The sequence below is a fragment of the Coturnix japonica genome, chromosome 27, assembly GCF_001577835.2.
Source record: "Coturnix japonica isolate 7356 chromosome 27, Coturnix japonica 2.1, whole genome shotgun sequence".
In the NCBI taxonomy this organism is placed as follows: Eukaryota; Metazoa; Chordata; class Aves; order Galliformes; family Phasianidae; genus Coturnix; species Coturnix japonica.
The window spans coordinates 2,040,400-2,059,748 of NC_029542.1; the positions used below are offsets into that span (position 1 = coordinate 2,040,400).

The 19,349-nt window shown below is 49.1% G+C and overlaps 1 protein-coding gene across 16 annotated transcripts in view; it reads left to right on the forward strand.

Annotated features, from left to right (window-relative positions):
- TANC2 (tetratricopeptide repeat, ankyrin repeat and coiled-coil containing 2) overlaps positions 1-19,349 on the forward strand; it is a 139,617-nt gene that overhangs the window by 83,223 nt on the left and 37,045 nt on the right. For all 16 annotated transcript variants that reach the window (XM_015885745.2, XM_015885749.2, XM_015885744.2 and 13 more), the window contains 5 exons: positions 2,240-2,365; positions 6,642-6,923; positions 8,866-8,999; positions 16,634-16,865; positions 19,069-19,235. In XM_015885745.2, the coding sequence (XP_015741231.1) occupies positions 2,240-2,365; positions 6,642-6,923; positions 8,866-8,999; positions 16,634-16,865; positions 19,069-19,235 (941 nt within the window). The remainder of the gene's footprint in view (positions 1-2,239; positions 2,366-6,641; positions 6,924-8,865; positions 9,000-16,633; positions 16,866-19,068; positions 19,236-19,349) is intronic.

The following is a 19,349-nucleotide window of genomic DNA, read 5'->3' on the forward strand; positions in this document are numbered from 1 at the left end:
GATGTGTTGCATTTGCAGAGCAGAGTCGAGTCATCAGCAGTTCTAATTGAAACCTCAACCTCAAAGCCAAAGAGAGAAAAGAAAAGGAAATGGAAAGGAGCAAAGAAGTGGATACGGAGCTTGTCGGGCAGTTCCTTGTGATCACAGCAAATCACAGCAGAGGTGGTTGTAATTCCCTATGTCATCACATTACCTGTTCTACAAAGCAGGCTTTGCTTTTGTGCTGTTCCTCTCTGCAGAGATGGAGTGCACTCAATTCTAATGTGGAAATCCAGAGCTACAAGCAGCCAGAGGTTGGATCCAAGAAAAACACCTATAAAAGTAATCCCAGGTCTTCCAGCAGTTCAGTTGTACGGCTCAGAGCCATGTAAATACATTGGCTTTGCTGTTTTACTCTTTTATTGTTCACAGCAACTGAAAGCTACAACAGTGTTTGCTTTCTTCCTGCTGCATCCCAGGCAAACGCAGGCAGTATTTCATCATGCATTCTTCCAGCATGTCTTGCAGCAATCAGCAGGAGGCACTTGGAACTGGGGCTGTGCATTCAGGCCTTTGGATGAGCACACTTGCAGGGATAGACACAGCAATGGCTCTGGGAAGGAGCAGCACAGGAGCTGTGTATGAACACCTGCTTTGCCCAGGGGAAATAGAATCAATGCCAACCGGGCACAGAAGGAATTCAGATAAGACCCAAAATATAACATTACCCTAATTGTGCTCGACTCCTCCTTGCTCACTCAGAGCAGACGTCCAGCCCAGCATGATGTCATTAAAACTGAATTGTATTTATTAATATGCTGAAGTGGGATGCACAGGGAGGATCTCACCTTGCAGCGGTGCATTTTACCCCAAGCAGACTGAGCCCATGTTTGGCTGTTGCATCACAACTCCATGCCAGGACCTCCTGTTCCACACTCAGAGCTCATTGGGACCTTGGAAGGATTGCAGCAGCAGCACACAGGTATCGCTTTTGAGGAGGCATTTGTTCCTCCTGTGTGTTTCATCTGCGGTTGCAGTGTCTTGCTGCACAGAATGAACCTCACCATTGAGGGGAAGCTTTTGTGAGTTTGATAGTATATTTGATAAGATCAGTTCATCTTACATTATGTTTGAAGTACCGCAGCGTACTGTCAGGAAAAAAATGACTTCTGTTTCTCTGGCTGGAGGCCTCTTTAATTATTCCTCTGTTCTAAATGGGAAAGATAAATCTCAGCTGATCAGTGAGGACACTGCAAGGATGCTCTGTTACAGAGCACTGGACACAACAGTGCTAGAGGTGGGAGCAGAAGGGCAGCTCTGTGCTGCTGGGAGCATCTCCCCATCACATAAGTTGGTATCATAGAGCCATAGAATCCTTAGGAAGGGACCTCTGAGGGCCATCTCTCCTAACTCCCCACAGTGCACAGAGACACCACAGCTCTATTAGGATTCCAAGGGCCTGGTCCAGACCTGCAGGTCTTTTTCAACAGGGCTGCACTCAATTCTTCCACCACCCAGCTTGTATTGGTAATGGGGGTTGCCTCAACACAGGTGCAAGACCTTGCACTTGGATTTGTTGAACCTCATGAGGTTCACCTGGGCCCACTGCTCAGCTTGTCCAGGTCCCTCTGGATGGCATCCTGTCCCTCTGCTGTGTCACTTCACCCCACAGTTTGGGGTGAGCTTGGACATCTCTCTTGGAAACCTTCATCTTAGCAATCTCTCAGTCTCACTTTATTTTTGGCTGCAACAAGAGCTTGGAAAGATCTGTGCATGTCCATTAGGTTCCAGGAGGAAGGAATGCTCCTCTTCACTCCAGAATGCTCTGCTTTGTGAAGTTGATGCGTCCCATGCAGTCGGACCAGAGGAAGAACCCAGCACTGCATGAGCAGAGCTCTGCCCAAATGTTTACTCATTTCACAGTGAAGAATTGGAGTCAGCATCTCCAGCAGTTTTTGAAGGAGTCATATGATTAATTATTTTGATTTGATGTAACAGTCTTGGTATGGTATAGTTGTGAATGGAATATAAATGGTGCTTAGTCCCAACATTGCAATGGATATGTCAACAGAGGGAGGTGGGCATGGTGTAGAGCATCTGGGCAGCAGGGCACGAGAAACCATTACCAAAGCATTTCTTGATTCCTAGCTATGGGAAATCAGCCTTGGCTCATCTTAGTGTTGACTCATGGTACTTACACCTGCATGCTTTGTTGACAAAAGGAAATGGGAGCTAAGATGGGCTCTGCTCTCTTTGGCAGCCACCAGCTCAGCTCACCTGGAGGACCTGGCGTACCTGGATGAGCAGCGACACACCCCCCTGCGCACCTCCCTCCGCATGCCCCGGCAGAGCGTGGCCGGAGCCCGCACACAGCAGGACCTGCGAGGTAAGAGGAGGAGCCATGTGTGTCTGTGTGTCACTGTGCTGGATGGGGGATGAGCTCCTGGTTTGTGTGGATGTTCCTACAGGTGGTCCCTGAGCTCCTCTCCCCGCTTGCTCCCTGAACACCCGTGTGTTTCTGAGTGCTGGGTTCATTCAGAGCATTGGGAGTTCTCCCCTCGGTCCCTTTGGGGTCACCCTATGCAGCAGGGGCTGCTCACAGTGTCCTTCACTTGCATTCAGGTGTCCCTTTTGCTGCTCAAAGGCCTTTCAAGGGGGAAGGGTTGCGTGCTTCTTCCTGGCAAGCCCCATACAAGGTCAGTGATGAGAAGAAGCACAAGGGCTGGCAGTTCTGCCTTCTATTTAATTCCAGTGAGACTTGGCACTGCTGTAACGCTGTGTCCGTGAGCTTTCCATCCCCTCTTACTCTTGGTTTTAGCTTCCAGTATCTCTGGGAGCAGTGGTGGCCCTGCAACCACAGCACAATCCCTCGGTTGGTTCTTCCTTGCCATTGCCATGTGAGCAAACATCAGAGGGGCTCAGAGGGCAGCACACAGGAGCTTCTTTAACTTCTGCTGCTCTGAGGGTGAAAAGGTAAAACCTCCCATTCCTGCTCTGGGGTCTGCACGGAGCACACGAGCCCCCAGTGGTGGGGAGAAGAGCATTAAGAGCATTTGTATTGTGCTGGATCTCAGTCTGTCGTGAAATCATCTTGGCTGGTGAGGCTGTTACAGAAATGGATGAGCAGCAGCAAGCGAAGAAGGCAAACTTTGACAGACAGGATTTCCATATGCTCGAGCAGAGCAGCTTGCCAAGGCTTCGTAATTTGCAGTGATTGCATCCAAAACATGGAAGTTTATTGTAGGAACAGAATCAAGTTGTTTTCCAGACTCGCTCTTGAGGAACGTAGCGCGGCGTGTTTTCTTTCTTCTCTTCCTTTGTGTGTTTTCCCTTTCTGTTGGTGTTGCATGGGAATAGCAGCAGTGTTTGGGTTTTTGGAGCTTGTTTCTGGTTCTGGTTGAGGAGGAGATGTGCTATTTTTAAAAAGAGGAGGGGAGAGAAGAGGGTGTGAAAAGAATCAAGCAGTATTTGGAAATATTTTCCTTTCAATGAATGAACCCTCTTTGGGGTTGGCTTTTCCCCCCCCCCAAAATAGGATAGAGCCCAGATACTGCTGTGAGATTGCATTCAACTGCACTGCTGCCATCTCCAGCTCTTTGTTTTGACTGTAGATGCTAAACTTGGGTCCAGCTTCACTGCCTTCACTCTTGGCATCGTGTTGGGGCAGTGGGTCTGGATCCATTGGGCTGTGGGTGCAGCAGCATCCATCATAGCCCACTTATTTGGGTCCCATCCTTTAAGAATCCCAGTGCAGAGAAATTAAATGGAGACCATCTCAGCTATTTTCTTTTGTGTGCTGCTAAGTTGGTGATTTGAACCAGAAGTGCAACTTTGCAATGTAATCCCCGAGGCTAAGAGCATTACAATGTTTGTACCATGGCAGGTTTTTAATAGGATGGTGAAGGCTCTTTTTGGTGTAGCTATTTTGAGCCAGCACAATTTGAAGCCGTTACGGGTTTCTATAACCTAGAATAGAACTGCAGAGTGGTTGGGTTGGAGGAGACCTTAAAGATCCCCCAGTTCCAACCCCTGCTGTGGGTTGATGCCATCCAGTAGCTGTTGCCATCAGGGCTTCTTTTCCTCCCCAAATGTCAGTGCTGGTGCAGGGGATGAACCTTATTGGGTCGGGGAGGCTCATGGGGATGGAGACTCAGAATCACTAAGGTTGGAAAGACCACTAAAGTCATCCAGTCCAACCATCAGCTCATCAAGTGGGGTTGCCCAGACTTGGTGCTGCAATGGACCAGGACAATTGGCCAATACAGACCATATGGCAGTTGTTTCCTTTAAACCGTTTTCTTTGATTTTTAGTTTTGTTTTCCTTCTTGATGCCTACTCCACACTGCAGCCTTTTGGGTCTGTTACAGCATAGTTCAGCATTTTCAGGCACGCAGTCCATGAAAAATAGGCACAGGTTTCATGGTGATGGATGGAGGCACTTAAGATGACACTTGAAAGAAGCTGCAGTCTGAAGCAAGGAAAGGAAATAAATTCAACATTTGGCTAATTTATGGGCTCCTATTTACCAAAGGACACAGTAGATGCTGATAGATACTGTGTTATTCAGAACCACATTTCATTGTAATAAATATTAAAGTGCTTCTTGCCTGGGCTTCATCTCAAGATACTGGCAATATCCACATCGTGTATCTCAGCCCTGCAGAGGCTTCCTTTGGACAGCAAGATGAATGGGGCTTGCTGGCTTGCTCTGCTGTGACCCAGGGGGCTGATAGGGTTCTAGGACTGGGTCATGGCAGACAAGTGGGCACATCTCCACTGGGGTCATGTTGAGCCTTCTTCAGGGCTGTGCCCATTTGTGTCCAGTTTAATCTCTGTAGGATGTAGCAGTTGTCAATGCACACATCCCCATCCTCACCTCTGGAAAGAAATAGGGATTGAAATCTGTTTCTCCCCAGCATAAAGCAGAGTTCACTGTGTCCCACAGCTGGTAGGTTTAAGCAGCGACAGCTCTTCATTCACTCCGGAGGCTGTTTGGTACCTGATGGCCATCTGGCTCCCACCTGCATGGGCTCCACACAGCTTTGCCATACATTCCCACTCACTCACACATCCCATAGGCACATGCACAGAGCTGCAACTTATCAACCCCCAACCTGAACTCCATGTTTTAAAACCAAAGCAGACACCTGCTGCCCGCATGGCCATTTCCTGATAGTTTCCCCTGAAAAAATCATCTCAGCAATAGAATATGAAGGAGCAGCAGCTGTCCCTGCCAACACAAAGTGCTTCCATCCGTTTCTTTTTTGGGTTTATATGTATCATCTCCCATTTACAGACCTTCCAGGCAGAACGAGCTGTATGAGTTGATCCTTCTGTTCCCAGGTTGGCATCGGGTTGGTGTGGAGCTCCTGCTTTTTTTAGGCGTGCATTCCCTAGATAGCTTGCACTTGAGTGGAAAGAACGGCAAATACCTTCTCCCTCCACCCCCATATGTTCCTGCAAAGGTTTCCAGACTGGTTTAGTTTTAGTTATTCACTTGATAAGAATCCAAAGGTGGAACAAATGCAAAGCTAAGAGCTGAGCGTGGCAACAGCAGGAGCCGTGCAGGAGTCCCTGTGCCTCCCCAGGGTTCCCAATGTCTTTGGGATCCTTAGTATTATAGGGAGGGGACAAGGTGCAGTCATAGAATAGTTGGGTTGGAAGGGACCTTAAAGATCAGCTGGTTCCAACCCCCAACCAAGGGCTGTTCCAGGATGCAGAGCTGAGGACACTGTCCCCAGGTGCCCTGACTCTGGCAGCCCATAGAAACGAATGACGGTATTAATTTCATCATGAAAACAAACTCCAGCAATGGCCAAGTCATTAGGTAAAAACAAAATAGAGCAGGCTGCTTTTTTGGTGCTTTATGCCTCTTTTAAATAGAGATGAAAAGATTCCGGATGCAATGAAGCCATTTGTAGCCCTCTTTCATTACCTTCAGAGGAATTAATTAACCCACAAACGTTTGCGATTTTCCCTTGATTGCCAAGGGGAAGCACTTGAATTTCTCTCCCTCCCCCTGTTAAGCTCTGAGGACCATTTCAAAAGATGAGCTTGCATACAGAAATGGGGAAACGAACCCAGCCAGCTTCTGCATTTGTGGCTGTTGGTGCTGCAGTGTGTGTGGCGGGTCAGGAGTTCTTCTTGTGCTCCTTGCTAACACCAGGGCACCTGCAGCACCACTTGGATCTGCTTTCACATCTCCCACCTGAAGCAGAAATGCAGACACATGTGGATGGGGCATCCACAGCCTCTTTGGGCAGCCTGTTCCAGTGTGTCACCACCCTCTGGGTGAAAAGCTTCCTCCTAAGATCCAACCTAAACCTCCCCTGTCTCAGTTTAAAACCATTTCCCCTAGTCCTATCACTGCCCACCCTCACAAACAGCCCTTTCCCCCTCCTGTTTATACACTTCCCTTCAAGTACTGAAAGGCCACAATGGGGTCTCCCCGGAGCCTTCTCCCTTTTCCATCCACTTCTGTGATGTTTTTAGCAGAAGCCTTTGTTACAGAGCAAAGGAAGCAGCTGCAAGCAATGCCTGTGCTACTTGTAATAAACAAGCTTGTATTCTTTTTCCCTCTTGCAGTGAAAAGATGCCCAACAAACAGCTCGGTAGCTGTGCTCAGTATTAACACACAATTCTCTCCTGGTGTTTGTTCACAGTGCGCTTTGCACCCTACCGACCTCCAGACATCTCCCTGAAGCCGCTGCTCTTCGAGGTCCCCAGCATCACCACCGAGTCCGTCTTCGTGGGCCGGGATTGGGTGTTCCATGAGATCGATGCGCAGCTGCAGAGCTCCAACGCCAGCGTGAACCGTGGTGTGGTGATCGTGGGGAACATTGGCTTTGGGAAGACAGCCATCATCTCCAGGCTGGTTGCACTCAGCTGCCACGGCACTCGCATGAGGCAGATCGCATCCGACAGCCCGCACGCCTCACCCAAACGTAAGTGTGATACTGTGCAGCTCTTCAAAGTCTGGAGCCCTAAACTAACCCTAAAGCTAACCTAACCAAACCCTAACCCTAACCCTAACCCTAACCCTAACCTGAACTAACCAAACCCTAACCTACCCAAACCCTAACCTAACCCTATCCCTAGCCTAACCCTAACCCTTCCCCTAACTGCTAACCCTAACTTAACCCAACCTAACCAAACCCTAACCCTACCCTTAATCGCTAACCCTAACCTCACCAAATCCTAACCCTAACCTGACCCTATCCTAACCCTGTCTATGCCCTTCTTCAATGTTTTTAGTGAAAAAGATCCCATTCTCCTTCAGTTTAGTCTTTGTTGCAGAGCAAAGGAAGCAGCTGCAAGCAATGTCTGTACTACTTGTGATGCACATCTTTTCTGTGAAGGGTTAGAATAGCTCTCTCTCCACTCCCTGCCTTAGAAGCCTCACAGATTCTCTCCCATCAGAAATACTCCAGTACTACTTTCAAGTATTCTGTCATTACAAATACTTCCTGAGGATTTTCTTTTGGACCAGGTTGGATGAGGCCATGGGCAGCCTGGTCCAGTCCCAGGACTGGAGGTCGGTGACCCTGCTGTGGCAGGGTTTGGATCCCAGTGCTCTTTGGGGTCCCTTCCAACCCAAGCCATTCTGTCATGTTGTTGCCCTCCTTTCCCATACAGACTCAGTGTGTGATGCTGTAGAAGCCCAGGGTGAGTCCCAACCCGTGTGGGTTTGGCAGCCAGGGCTGCTCTGCCTCCCAGTCCCATCCAGTTCCCATCACTCTGCCCCAGTGCATTTGCCGGTTGGGATGGCAGCGTTTTCCAACCACTCTGCTTCCAGTAAGTGAATAAGACAGGACTAAAAATACCAGGCTCTGTACCTAACAGTATCTTCAAGGATCCAGGTCACTGTATCTCACAGACTCTGTAGTTAAATCTGTTTACTGGAATCCCGTGCTCTGAGCCATGGAGAGATATCTGAGATGTCACTGCTTGGTGCCATGTTGAGGAGTGCCACTTGTCAGCACTAACCCAGCAATGCAGGGTGAAAGGCAGGCATGGTTTCTGTATTTTAGCTGTAACTCTGCAGAGTAGAGGCTGCACGTCTCCCCAGTCTGCTGGGGAGGGTTGTGGGGTTTAAAAGACTGTTTTGCACTGAACAGCCTTCATGCACAAAGGAAGAGATCTTTGCTCACCCAAAGCAGCCCTTGAGTTCACACTCAGATGTGCCCATTAGGTTAGAGCTGAGTGATTCCTTGGTGTCAGTCACTGGGGTGAGAACCTAAGAATCACTCAGTTGATGGGTTTTATTTCCTAAGGCCTCCACAGGCCCGGAGTGCAGCTCCAGAAGATAAAACTGCTCTACAGATTTCACAGGCTGAAAGAAGTCTGTAGCACTCTGTGTTGAGCAATAAATGCTAATTGGGTGCCCTGACTGTACTGCAGCACTTGTGTTATCAGCCTTAGCAAACTGGAATAAATGCAGCCTTGTACCATTGATTCCTGGCTCATCCTCCTTCGTTGTTTGCCATTAATTGGGTCATTGTTTCCATTACCATTTCAGGTTGAACTCAAGGATGCACTGCAGCAATCCATCCAGGCCAATCCTCTGCCAGCAGTCTGTTCTTCAGACTGCTGCTTTTAAAGCATTCCTATAACTAATAAGTCAGTAATTAGGCATCACCAAGTTCTGCATGTCTTAATGTCATTCAGTAATACTCTGAGTACCTATGAGTGTGAAGATGAGTGGGTTGGGAATATTAACCAGAAAGGCCAGGTGGGTGAAGTGTTGTGCTTTTAAAGCTTCCTGCTTTGCTGAAGTGCAAGAGATAAAATGCAATGAGAAGCACATGTGGCAGAGGTGATTCCTCTATGTGGCTGTGTTGGCTATTCTCATCCCTCAGCAGTTCCTAACCTCTTTCTTTGAGACAGATGTGGATGCAAACAGAGAGCTGCCCTTAACCCAGCCGCCTTCTGCTCACTCCTCCATCGCCAGCGGGAGCTGCCCGGGGACCCCCGAGATGCGCCGGCGCCAGGAGGAGGCCATGAGGAGGCTCGCTTCCCAGGTAGGGCATCATTTGGGATGGCTGCAGGCCTCAGGAACCTCTCTTTTGTCATGGGATCTCTTGGAAGCTCTCCTGTCCTGCATCGCTTTGGGCGCTGGGAAGAGTGCGCATTCAAAGTCATATTGGGGAAGCAGAGAGGAAGAACTCCTGGAAGGAGTTTTATTAGCCACAGAAAGTTTGTTCTGTAGGAAGGAATTCCCATTACACCGAGTACACTCACTTCTAATTCTGAGACTTGATCTTTTCCAGCCACCATTACAATAGCAGATGCGTTACGGGATGGCACAGCTGCCAGAGTTACCATTGCTTTTCTTTAGCAGTGGAAAGCAGATTGCTCGGTGCTTCCCTTTGAAAGGGGTTGGTTTCAAACAGCAGGAGAGGAGCTTGCTGCACAGGTTGCACATGGATGATGCAGAGCAGATCGCAGCCTTTTGTGAGCAGTACCCAAATGCTTTGGTGTTCTGATAAGTGCAGGCTGTATGTAGTGGTGTTTGTTAGTGGGGGTGAGCTGTGCAGCTCATGTTTCACTGTGGTCCTGGGGTTTAGCCCTATTTTGTGATGCTGGTAAGGTGCCATTGTGTTGCTGTGAAATCCAAGGGGGCTGCTCCTCCCCCAGGGTTTGCAGGATGTGAGCAGTGATGCTTTCCTGTTGCCTGTTCCCTTTTGGATAGGAAAATACCAAGCAAAGTCTTTGTTCTCTGTCACCACCGGGACGTGTTTTGCTTGGCTTTCAGAGCCACATACTGCCTTGTGCTGTCTGCTTTCTGCTGCACCCAGATGGCAAAGGCAGGGAGTGTGCGATTGCTGGGTAAATAAATACTGGGACTTGATATTCTCCTCTTCCACATGGAGCTCTTGAAAGGAATGCAGCAGGCAGCTCTGCTTTCATTCAGAGTGCGTTAGTCATCGTGCTTCTTGTCAATCCTCAGCATTACAGGCTGCCAGAAGGCAGTAATGTGTGCTATCTCTGCCTCAAGCACCTAATCTGTCCAGACTTTCTTCCCCCTGAGTGCTCCAGTAATCCTGCTGGATACATAACTGATAAATGAGTGCAGTTTTAGCTTCGGTTTCCCACTGAAGAAGGTGAGGGACACGGCTTTTTCAAGCTGTGTGTCATAGCTGGAGCACAAAAGAGGCACTGAAGCTTTTTTGCATCTCTGGTTAAAAGAGTAAGGAACAATCTTCGTAGCCAAAACATGAAGTTAAAATAGATTGGCTGCGCACCCCTTTAGGAAGGGGTTTCAAAGCCCCATTTATCCCACAGCCAAAGGTTGGGGAGATGTGCCATGTCCAGTGCTCACTGCAGGACTGCAGCGTTCTGCTGCAATTCTTCATCTCCCAATTGGTCTCCACTGCTGGAAATGGAGACAGAAGTAAATGTCACTGTTTCCTTCCAACATGAGGCTGCCCTGAGCAGGTGGATGCTGGGGCTGATGAGCTGATCTGGAGGGTCTGGGAATGGCTTCTTGTGCTCAGGTGGCTGACACGGCATGCAGGAACTTGGGGAAGCTTCATAGTGCCATGCAGGAGGTTGGGATCCATTCCCTGTGCTGCTGTGAAGCCTCCGTGGGCTCCTTGGAGATCAGCATCTCCTTGGCCTGCTCTGCTTTCCTGTTACAGATAGGGAAGTGGTCCATGCAGCCAACCATCCTTGGGTGTCCATGTTGGGAAGGGTATATAATGGGCAGCTGGTTGTGCTTCAGCAGCTCAGAGCCATTGAGTGGCTTTGTTTGGAAGGTCATTGGGCTCCAACACCACACAGGCTTGTATGGAGCTACTGCAGTTCAGCACGCATTCAAATCCTGATTCAAAGCATCACATCCTATTACAAACAGACTTCTACTGAAAACATAGCAGGCTTTGGGGTTTGGTTTCTCTCAGCTTCCATGTTTCAGTTCCATAGCAATAGCAGTTCTGGTTTTATTGCATTGGAGCAGCTCAGCGTGTTACAGATGGATCAGCAAACCTCAGGAAGGGAAGTAAAGGCAAATGAAATGGAGTCAGGGTGTTGGTCAAAGGGATGGCTGGATGTTGTAATGCACTCCTGGTAATGTCCGGAGTGGAGCTCAGCACCACCACTGATGGATGCATGCTGTCAGCAGCAAATAACATGGGTTTGCACAGAAGGAGCAGTGCTGTGTGATGTCCTCCCAGATAAAACAAACAGTGCCTGTTCCTCCACAGCTGCGGGTTTTGAAGTCTCTGAGTGACACCGGGAGAAAAAGGATTACTGACCTGGCAACGTAATTGAAAATCCATTAAAATAACAGTTCTGAGCTCTTTGTTCTGTGTGTGATCCCCTTGGTCGGAAACTCGGTCACACGTGTCTAAGTTGCCATTGAGAAATCATGAACATGTGTTGGTTGCTTGAGGCTTTGAAGGTGCTGAAATCTAAAATAGAGCAAATGCCCTTAATGGTCTCGGTCAGCAGTTGTGGTTAAAGGCAACTGAGGGTCTGAGGCCACGTGCTCCAACAGGGCAGGAAAACACATTGCGAAGCTCAACTCTGAGCCCAGAGCAAAAGCCCATCTGAAAAAGAAAAGGGGAAATGCTTTGGTTCAGGAGGAAGGGAGAGCAGAGCACATTCCTGCATCAGGAGCTGAGGAATGAAATATGGATTCCTGGCAGCCTGCTTAAAGCTTTTGTTGTTCCATTGGCTGCAGAAGAAAGGGTGACCCTTAGGGTTGGGCTGTTGGAATAATGGTTCTTGTGCACACGTTCAGTAGTCGCTGCTTTAATGCAGCGGGTCAGAATTGAAGGGGGAAAAAAAGTGGTGACAGTGATGGACAGCCACAATCAGCAGGAGTGTTTTAGGAGCCATAAATCAGATGTAGGAGGTAGATAACAGCGTGTGCATGTCCCTCTTCTGCTTTCCAGGCTGTGCAGCCCTGCTGGTTGCTGTTGGATTCATGGTATTGCTGCCCTCCCTTGGGTCAGAAATGGGTTCTGTTGTGTGAGCAGCAGTCGTGGTAGGAAAGGTCGGGTGCACTCTGGGGGCTGCAGCAAGTTTCTCTTGAAAGAATGAAAGAAAACAAGGAGCTTAAAACTTGAGGTTGCCGTGTTCCTTTTGTCATTTCTTCCCCTACCCCTCCATCTTCCTGAGGTGCTGTGAGTGGAAGTGCTGTGATTGCCACCCAAAGGGATTAGCACAGAAGGTGCTGGAAGTGCAGTGATGCTGTGTATAAGCACTGCAGCCCCGTGCTGCTGGCACTCATAGGGAATGCTGAGGGACAGGCAAAGCTCCAAGTCCTGCTGCCATCCCCAGGCTGCATTGGAGGCTTGTATTGGGTGCTGCTGTTTAGGGAGGGATGTAGAAGTGCACCAGGAAGCATGGAACTGCAAAAACCACCTCCCATTTCATGGCAGTATTGAATGTGTGGCAATGTGAATTGCTTCTTAGCAGAGATATCCGTCAATCAGCTTCCCAATATATTTTTTAAAGGCAGCATTAATCCTCTTGCTGGGAACCTTGCTGGCACAGAGCCCTTTTTCCCCTCCAGCCCCAGAGGAGTGGAAGCAGCAGAGCCATAGACGTCCCCTGGCCATGCAGTGCAGTCTACTGGGCAGCTCCTGCCTGCAAAGCTCCTCTTCCACCTCTGCTCCATCCCAGCCCACTGCAGTGCTCTGTGCCTTGGAGAGGGAGGGAGGACAGCAGGGTTTGTCTTGACAGATCTGAGCCACAAGCAAAGCTCCTCGACTTGCAGCACCCACCCTGACACCATGAGCATTCCTGGCAACGTGCTTGGTTGGCTTTTTCTTCTAATATGTATATGCACACGTTATGGAAATAAGCTCACAGGGCTGCTGAGCAGCTGCCAGATCTCAGCAGAGCCACGGAGGCTGCACAACCAGGGCTTATCCTGCAGGAGATTCACAGCAGCGTTCTGGTGTGCTGAGCATGGCAGAGCAGAGCTCTGTGTTCTTAAACTCATCTGGGTTCCTCAGTGCTTGTAAATGTATTGCCTGATTGTACAGAGCAACTGCAAGGTTGCTCCAGTATTTGAAAGGCCTTTCCAGAGTTTGAAAGGAGCGTATAAACAGGAGAGGGAATGGCTGTTTGTGGGGGTGGGTAGCAATAGGACAAGGGGAATGGTTTCAAGCTGAGACAGGGGAGGTTGAGGTTGGATCTTAGGAGGAAGTTTTTCACCCAGAGGGTGGTGACGCACTGGAACAAGTTGCCCAAGGAGGCTGTGGATGCCCCATCCCTGCAGGCATTCAAGGCCAGGCTGGATGTGGCTCTGGGCAGCCTGGGCTGCTGGTTGGTGACCCTGCACACAGCAGGGGGCTGGAACTGGATGAGCTTTGTGGTTGTCTGAGCAGCACAGAGGCACATCCCAGTGATCTCTGCATCTCAGTAAGGGCTGACAGCCACGGCACAATGGGTTCAGCTCAGGAGAGGGAGAAGTGTGGCCGTGTCCCCTCTGGTTGGGATCACTTCCCCACTATCCCTGAAGGTTTTGTCCTTTATTCACACAGGATTGTTAATGGCTTCAGTACGTGGTTTAAATAACCACTGAAAGCCATCTTTGCTGGGCTTCTGGCTGCTTTTGGGTGCAGCACTTAAACAGATGAGCCTGAAGGGCAGCACGACACTAATGGATGATCCCATACACATTGCTGGGGAGCTGCTCTTTCATTGCATAGCTCGCTCTGCTGATGCTGAGCACAGTGCTGACTTCTTTCCCCATCCTTCTAGCCACAAGGCAGAGCATCACTACCATTGCTGCGGGCTGTGGAAAGAAAGGAGCCCTCCCACCTCGTGCAGAGGTGGCAGGGTTCGTTCCTCTGAGCCCTGTGACATTAATGAGCTTCAGAGGGCATTTGCTGGCAAACTCAGCTATGTAAAAGTAATGAGCATTCCCCATAAACTGGGTCACTCCATCCACACACAGTCATGTGCAGCGAATAAAACACAGACACGCTGATCTCTATTTATATGATGACAGCCAACGTTCTGAGTGGCAGGCAGCCTTTTGGCAGGTGGAAGCACATTGACTCGAAGCTGTTTTGTACGGGTCAAAAGGAGATCAGTCTTAGTAGGGGCAGAAATGTGGTTAGAATACAGTGCTGAAGTGGTTGGTTGGGAGCAGGGGGAGGTACTAAGGGGGGGAGGGTGTTGCTGTGGGTGCAGGGATGTGGGGTTCATCCAGATGGGGGCTGGAGGAGGATAAGTCAGGGCAAGCAGAGCATGATGGCAAAGGAAAGCTTCTGAAAGGGAGGATATTACTCGTCACAAATAGTGCCAGAGAACTCCTTTGAATTGGCCTGTCCTGTTAAGTAAAAATAACTTGTTTCCCCTGTGCCATCTCAGCCCCTTTCTCCTTTGAGGCACACTGCCCTCCCAGCCCCATGTTCTTGCTCCTGACCTGTCCATCTAAGCTCTCCTCTCCCCTCTCCCCCTCCACTCACTCTCTTTGCTCCTCTGTACTTTATAGGTGATGCACAGTCTCTTCTGTGCCTTATTTCCCCCACTCTGCCCTTTCTGTCCTCTTCCTGCTGCTTTCCCATAGCTCTCCCTCCTGTTCCAACAGCATCTTCTGTTACTCTCGGAATAGCTGTGCTGCTTTTAACACGTGTCATCCTTTTTCTTCAAATAGCTGTTCTCGTAGATCTGATCTATATGAGGAAATCTCCTTCTTTTTTAATTCCTCATTGCATGCAGTTCTTTCTCAGCTGAATCAGAATCCCCCTTGGGTTCAGCAAAGTTGAATGCCCATGTAGCACAAAGCAGCTGAAGTGGGGAGTGCAGCCCTAGCAAGCAGCGTGCAGGGCTGGGGGGCAGGGAGAGATGCAGGAAGGACAGAGCTTCCAAACACAGCATCCTGGAAAGGGTGAGTGAGGACAGAGTGAAGCAGGGCAGAGTGAAGGCAGTCAGGATTGTGATGGGTACAGGAGTTTGGGTAGAGGGAAACATGGAAGATGTGGTGGAGAGAAGAACATGGCTGGTGTTGGGAAAAATGGGGACAGAAGGCTTTCTGGGTTTAATACCTGAAGAGTATATGGATAATTTACTTCTTAATCCTGCTTTTACAGTTAGGGAGATGAGTCAGTGTGACTCTCCTGAGGAAGGGAAGGTTCAGGAGCTCCCTGACCCCACATCAGGAGGTGTGGGGTTGTGTTGGTACCTATGGGCATAGGCCATGGACCAGGAGAGGCAGCGTCCACCTTCCCTGTGTCTGGTGTTTCTCAAGCCTTATAACATCATTAATGTGCTTGTCTGGGTGAGTAAGGCTGTTGTTACAGTCAGAATCACAGCCAGAGTAGCATTCGTTTCAGGTTATCCTCAGGTCTCCTCCTTTAGCTTTCCATGTAAAACCCAGTCTTGTTCTGAAGGTTGAACAGGGAAACATTCTGAAAGCTTTGGGAGTTTATAGGATGAGGGAGCTGCTTGGCAGGCAGCTCTGAGATAGGCAGGCCGCCTGCTTCCCAGCACCACACTCACTTTTGGCAGCCTCTTTTGGGTCTGAAGTAGAGAAAATGTCATGGAGAATAAATACCATCAAGCTGATGTTGTGCAGTTGCATTTCTGAGAGCACTGTAGCACCTTTCCTTTGGGGCCCTTCTGAAGTCCTCCCTGCTTACTGGTGCATCTTAGGTCCGTCCCTTAAGCACTGCATTGATTTTATAAGCACCGTCAGTATGCTCATGATTCAATCCTGGGTATCAGGAGTGGATGGATGTAGTGTGTTCCTATGAGCTGTGCTGTAACTGTGGGTGTATTCCAGAAGAAGAATATGTGTCCCCTCCAAGGACAGCTCAGTCCCCTTTCCCATGATATGGCTCCTTAGGCTCCTGGATAAAGGTAATGAGCCTCTCATAATGAAGGAACCTTCATTTTTGGGTCTGCATATTGTGCTGGAGCTTAGAGCTCTGCATGTAGGAGTTTGGTTTCTGTTACCAGGAACGTGGCATCAAGGGAGGGTGATTCAAGACCTTTATACTGCAGGAATCACAGTTATAATCCCCAAATAAATGGGAAGGACATCACTGCCTTTATTCCAGCTTGATGCAATGAGTACATGGTAGCATAAGTTCTGTTGTGAGGTATCCAGTAGAGCTTAGGCACACATATGCAGGTGTGATGCTTGAAGGAGTAGCCTGGCAGATTGCAAAGACCTGGGAAAATGAGTTGATCGAGGAGAAGAGGAAGGTTTCTTCTATTTTTTCCCCGTGTTTTCTGAATGAAGAGCTGCATGGTGGCAGATGGGTGATGCACAGCACTGTGCTCTCATTGTTCGTGGGACCCGTTGCTTGCAGCTGCTGCTGTGCACGGTGCTCTGCTCCAACAGAAGCCATGCAGTGGCCTCCCAGCACCCAGCACTGGGGAGCAGCCAGCAAGAAGTAAGTGGAAGAAAGCAATCCCAAACCCTTACCAGCTGCTGCGTGGAGCTGGGAGTGCTGTCAGTGCCTGCCTGAGGAGCAGCACCAGCAGAATTGCATTGCTCCCTGTATGGCAGCTCTGGTCATTCTCAGGATCAGTGTTGGTTCATCTGGATCCCTGTCATGAGCACTTAATGCTGGGGATCCTCAAAGAGCTCACCTGCCAGAGTGCATCATAATCACGCAGTGCCGTGGTTTGCAGCTCATCCCAGCTCTGGCAGAGGTGTATTCATCCTTCCTTCTCTCTCTTGCAGGTTGTCGCCTACCACTACTGCCAGGCAGACAATGCCTACACCTGCCTGGTGCCCGAGTTTGTGCACAACGTGGCCGCGCTGCTGTGTCGCTCACCCCAATTCGTTGCCTACCGGGAGCAGCTGCTGCGTGAGCCTCACCTGCAGAGCATGCTGAGCCTCCGCTCCTGCGTGCAGGACCCCATGGCCTCCTTCCGCAGGGGGATCCTGGAGCCCTTGGAGAACCTGCACAAAGGTATGGGGATGGTGCTCCCTATGCTTTGCTTTCTCTTTGCTCCCTGATGCCACTTTGTTTGTTTTGAAGTGCTTTCTTGCATCTGTGCATTTAAACCCAGCAGCGGTCAGGAGCTGCAGGTGGGGGGGTGAGACGTGGAGGAGCTGAAATTGTCACTACACTTATCTGCAAGGCTGGCAGCCCCTCCTCTCCTGGGGTGTAATTCAGAGCCAAAAACGAAATGCTGATGGCAGCGTGTTCTTGTTTTCTTCCCCATCCCAAATCACAGAATCATAGAATGGCCTGGGTTGAACAGCCCACAATGCTCATCCAGTTCCAACCCCCTGCTGTGTGCAGGGTCACCAACCAGCAGCCCAGGCTGCCCAGAGCCACATCCAGCCTGGCCTTGAATGCCTGCAGGGATGGAACATCCGCAGCCTCCTTGGGCAACCTGTTCCAGTGCATCACCACCCTCTGGGTGAAAAACTTCCTCCTAAGATCCAACCCAACCCCCCCCCCATCTCAGTTTAAAACTATCCCTCCTTGTTCTATCACTGTCCACCCATGTGAATGTGGCCTCGCAGCTCTGAAGGTAAAAACACACGACAGTTTCCATACACAACCCTGCACATGACAACATATTTTGTTTCATATTTTTTGGGGGGCGGGAGTGTTTTTTCCTTCTCTTTATTTAATAGGCTCTTGAGAATTGGAAGCTTTCAGCAGAAGGACTGATACCATAGGAGTTTATAGACATGCTGTCTGAAGCTTCTAAGGCAGCTGCTAACAGATCAGATGCTGACTGCTGATCTCAGAGCTTTCCCAAAGCAGCATTGATTTTGTCTCCTTTCCTTTCCTCCTCACCCGAGATGTCACTAACTCATTGTGACAGTCACTGCACTGAAGGTCTTTGCTCATTGTCATGAAAGCTGTCAGAGTGCTGCAGAGTTCAGGGCTCTGTTGTCCTGCAAAATGGTGTCTGTTGTCATCGGCCTCACAAATAGTCCACATTAGTTTCTTTTCTGACCCTTCCTATCACCACATCTGAGCAAACATCGCATCTACCTGATTTGAAGCCCTGTTGTTCAGAGCAGCTTGCAGAAATGGCCCAAAGTGCAGAGCAGCAGCGTGCACCCAATGCGTGTGGTTCTCCTGGGCATGGGGGTATGCAGAGCCAGCACAAACACAGCACTTTGTTTTCTTGGCATGCACAAATGTCACCGTAGGAGGAGTGGGGCTGCTCCTTCCTCCCAGCAGTCCTGGGTTGGGAGCCACTGCCATGCAGGAAAATGAGCTGGGTAACTCATTGCGAGGTATTTCAGCTCTGGGTTATAGGGCATTTTGGAGGATGCTTGTTTCTCTTGCCACACAGGTTGACCTCCAGCTGGTCCCAAGTTATTGGGGGATGGAAATATGGAATCAGGGCTCTCCATATCTTCCAGCTCTGCAGATGGGGAGTGCTGGCAGGCTGATGGCTACTAAGAGTTCTGCAACAAAACGAGCAATGTCTGGAAATTGGTTTTAAGATCTATAACGTTTAAGGCACTGTAAATATATCAGCAGGTCTTTTACAAGGTGCTGATGGAGTTTTAATGGTGCTGGGGCAAAATTGTTGCTTAATGGTTAATGATGGATATCACTGAGAAACTTATATTCATGTTTCTCCAATATGTGTATATATTTAATCTCAAGGAATTTAAATAATATATAGGAGAACAAAGTAGGGATTCTTCCCCTCTCTCTGCTTCCTCCTTTGGGCTTTATGAGAAACATGATATATGGATATAAAACTCAGGCTCCACTCACTCCATGATTTCAGAGCCATAAAGTGTGTTTCCAGGTGCATCCAATGAGCTTATGAGGGAGTCAGCTGAAAAAGGATCTCTGGTGACTTTAATGCAAACTGTGTGTTTTTCATATGGCTATTAGTGGTACGTTCAGAACTAAATGCAACTTGGTAACGTCAGGCTGGGACAGAATGGGATTCCACTCAACTCCCTGGAGTATTGTGGACAGCTCATGTTGGCAATGAGTGTTCATTCATTAAAATACCTATTTTCTGAGGATGGAAGCTGAGTATGCATGGACCTACCTATGTGCAATTAGTGTGTCATAAGAGAGAGGTTGTCACCATATCTTCTTTCTCCCTTACCCTTAAAGTACTCTGTAGCCACATGTTTGGCCTCATAAGGAAATGCTTTCTTCTCTTTTTTTTGCATCTTAGAGAGGAAGATCCCTGACGAAGATTTCATCATATTAATTGATGGTTTAAACGAGGCTGAATTTCACAAGCCAGATTATGGTGACACCATCGTATCATTCCTGAGCAAAATGATTGGGAAATTCCCTTCCTGGCTGAAGCTGGTTGTGACCGTCAGGACGAGTCTACAGGTACTCTGAGTCCTGGGAACTGCTGGGCTGTCAGGATGGGCTGTGATAAAGAATAGCTTAGGGTGTATCAGGCTTTGCTGGTGGTAGGTAAATTGCATCCCCTGTTGTCTTCAC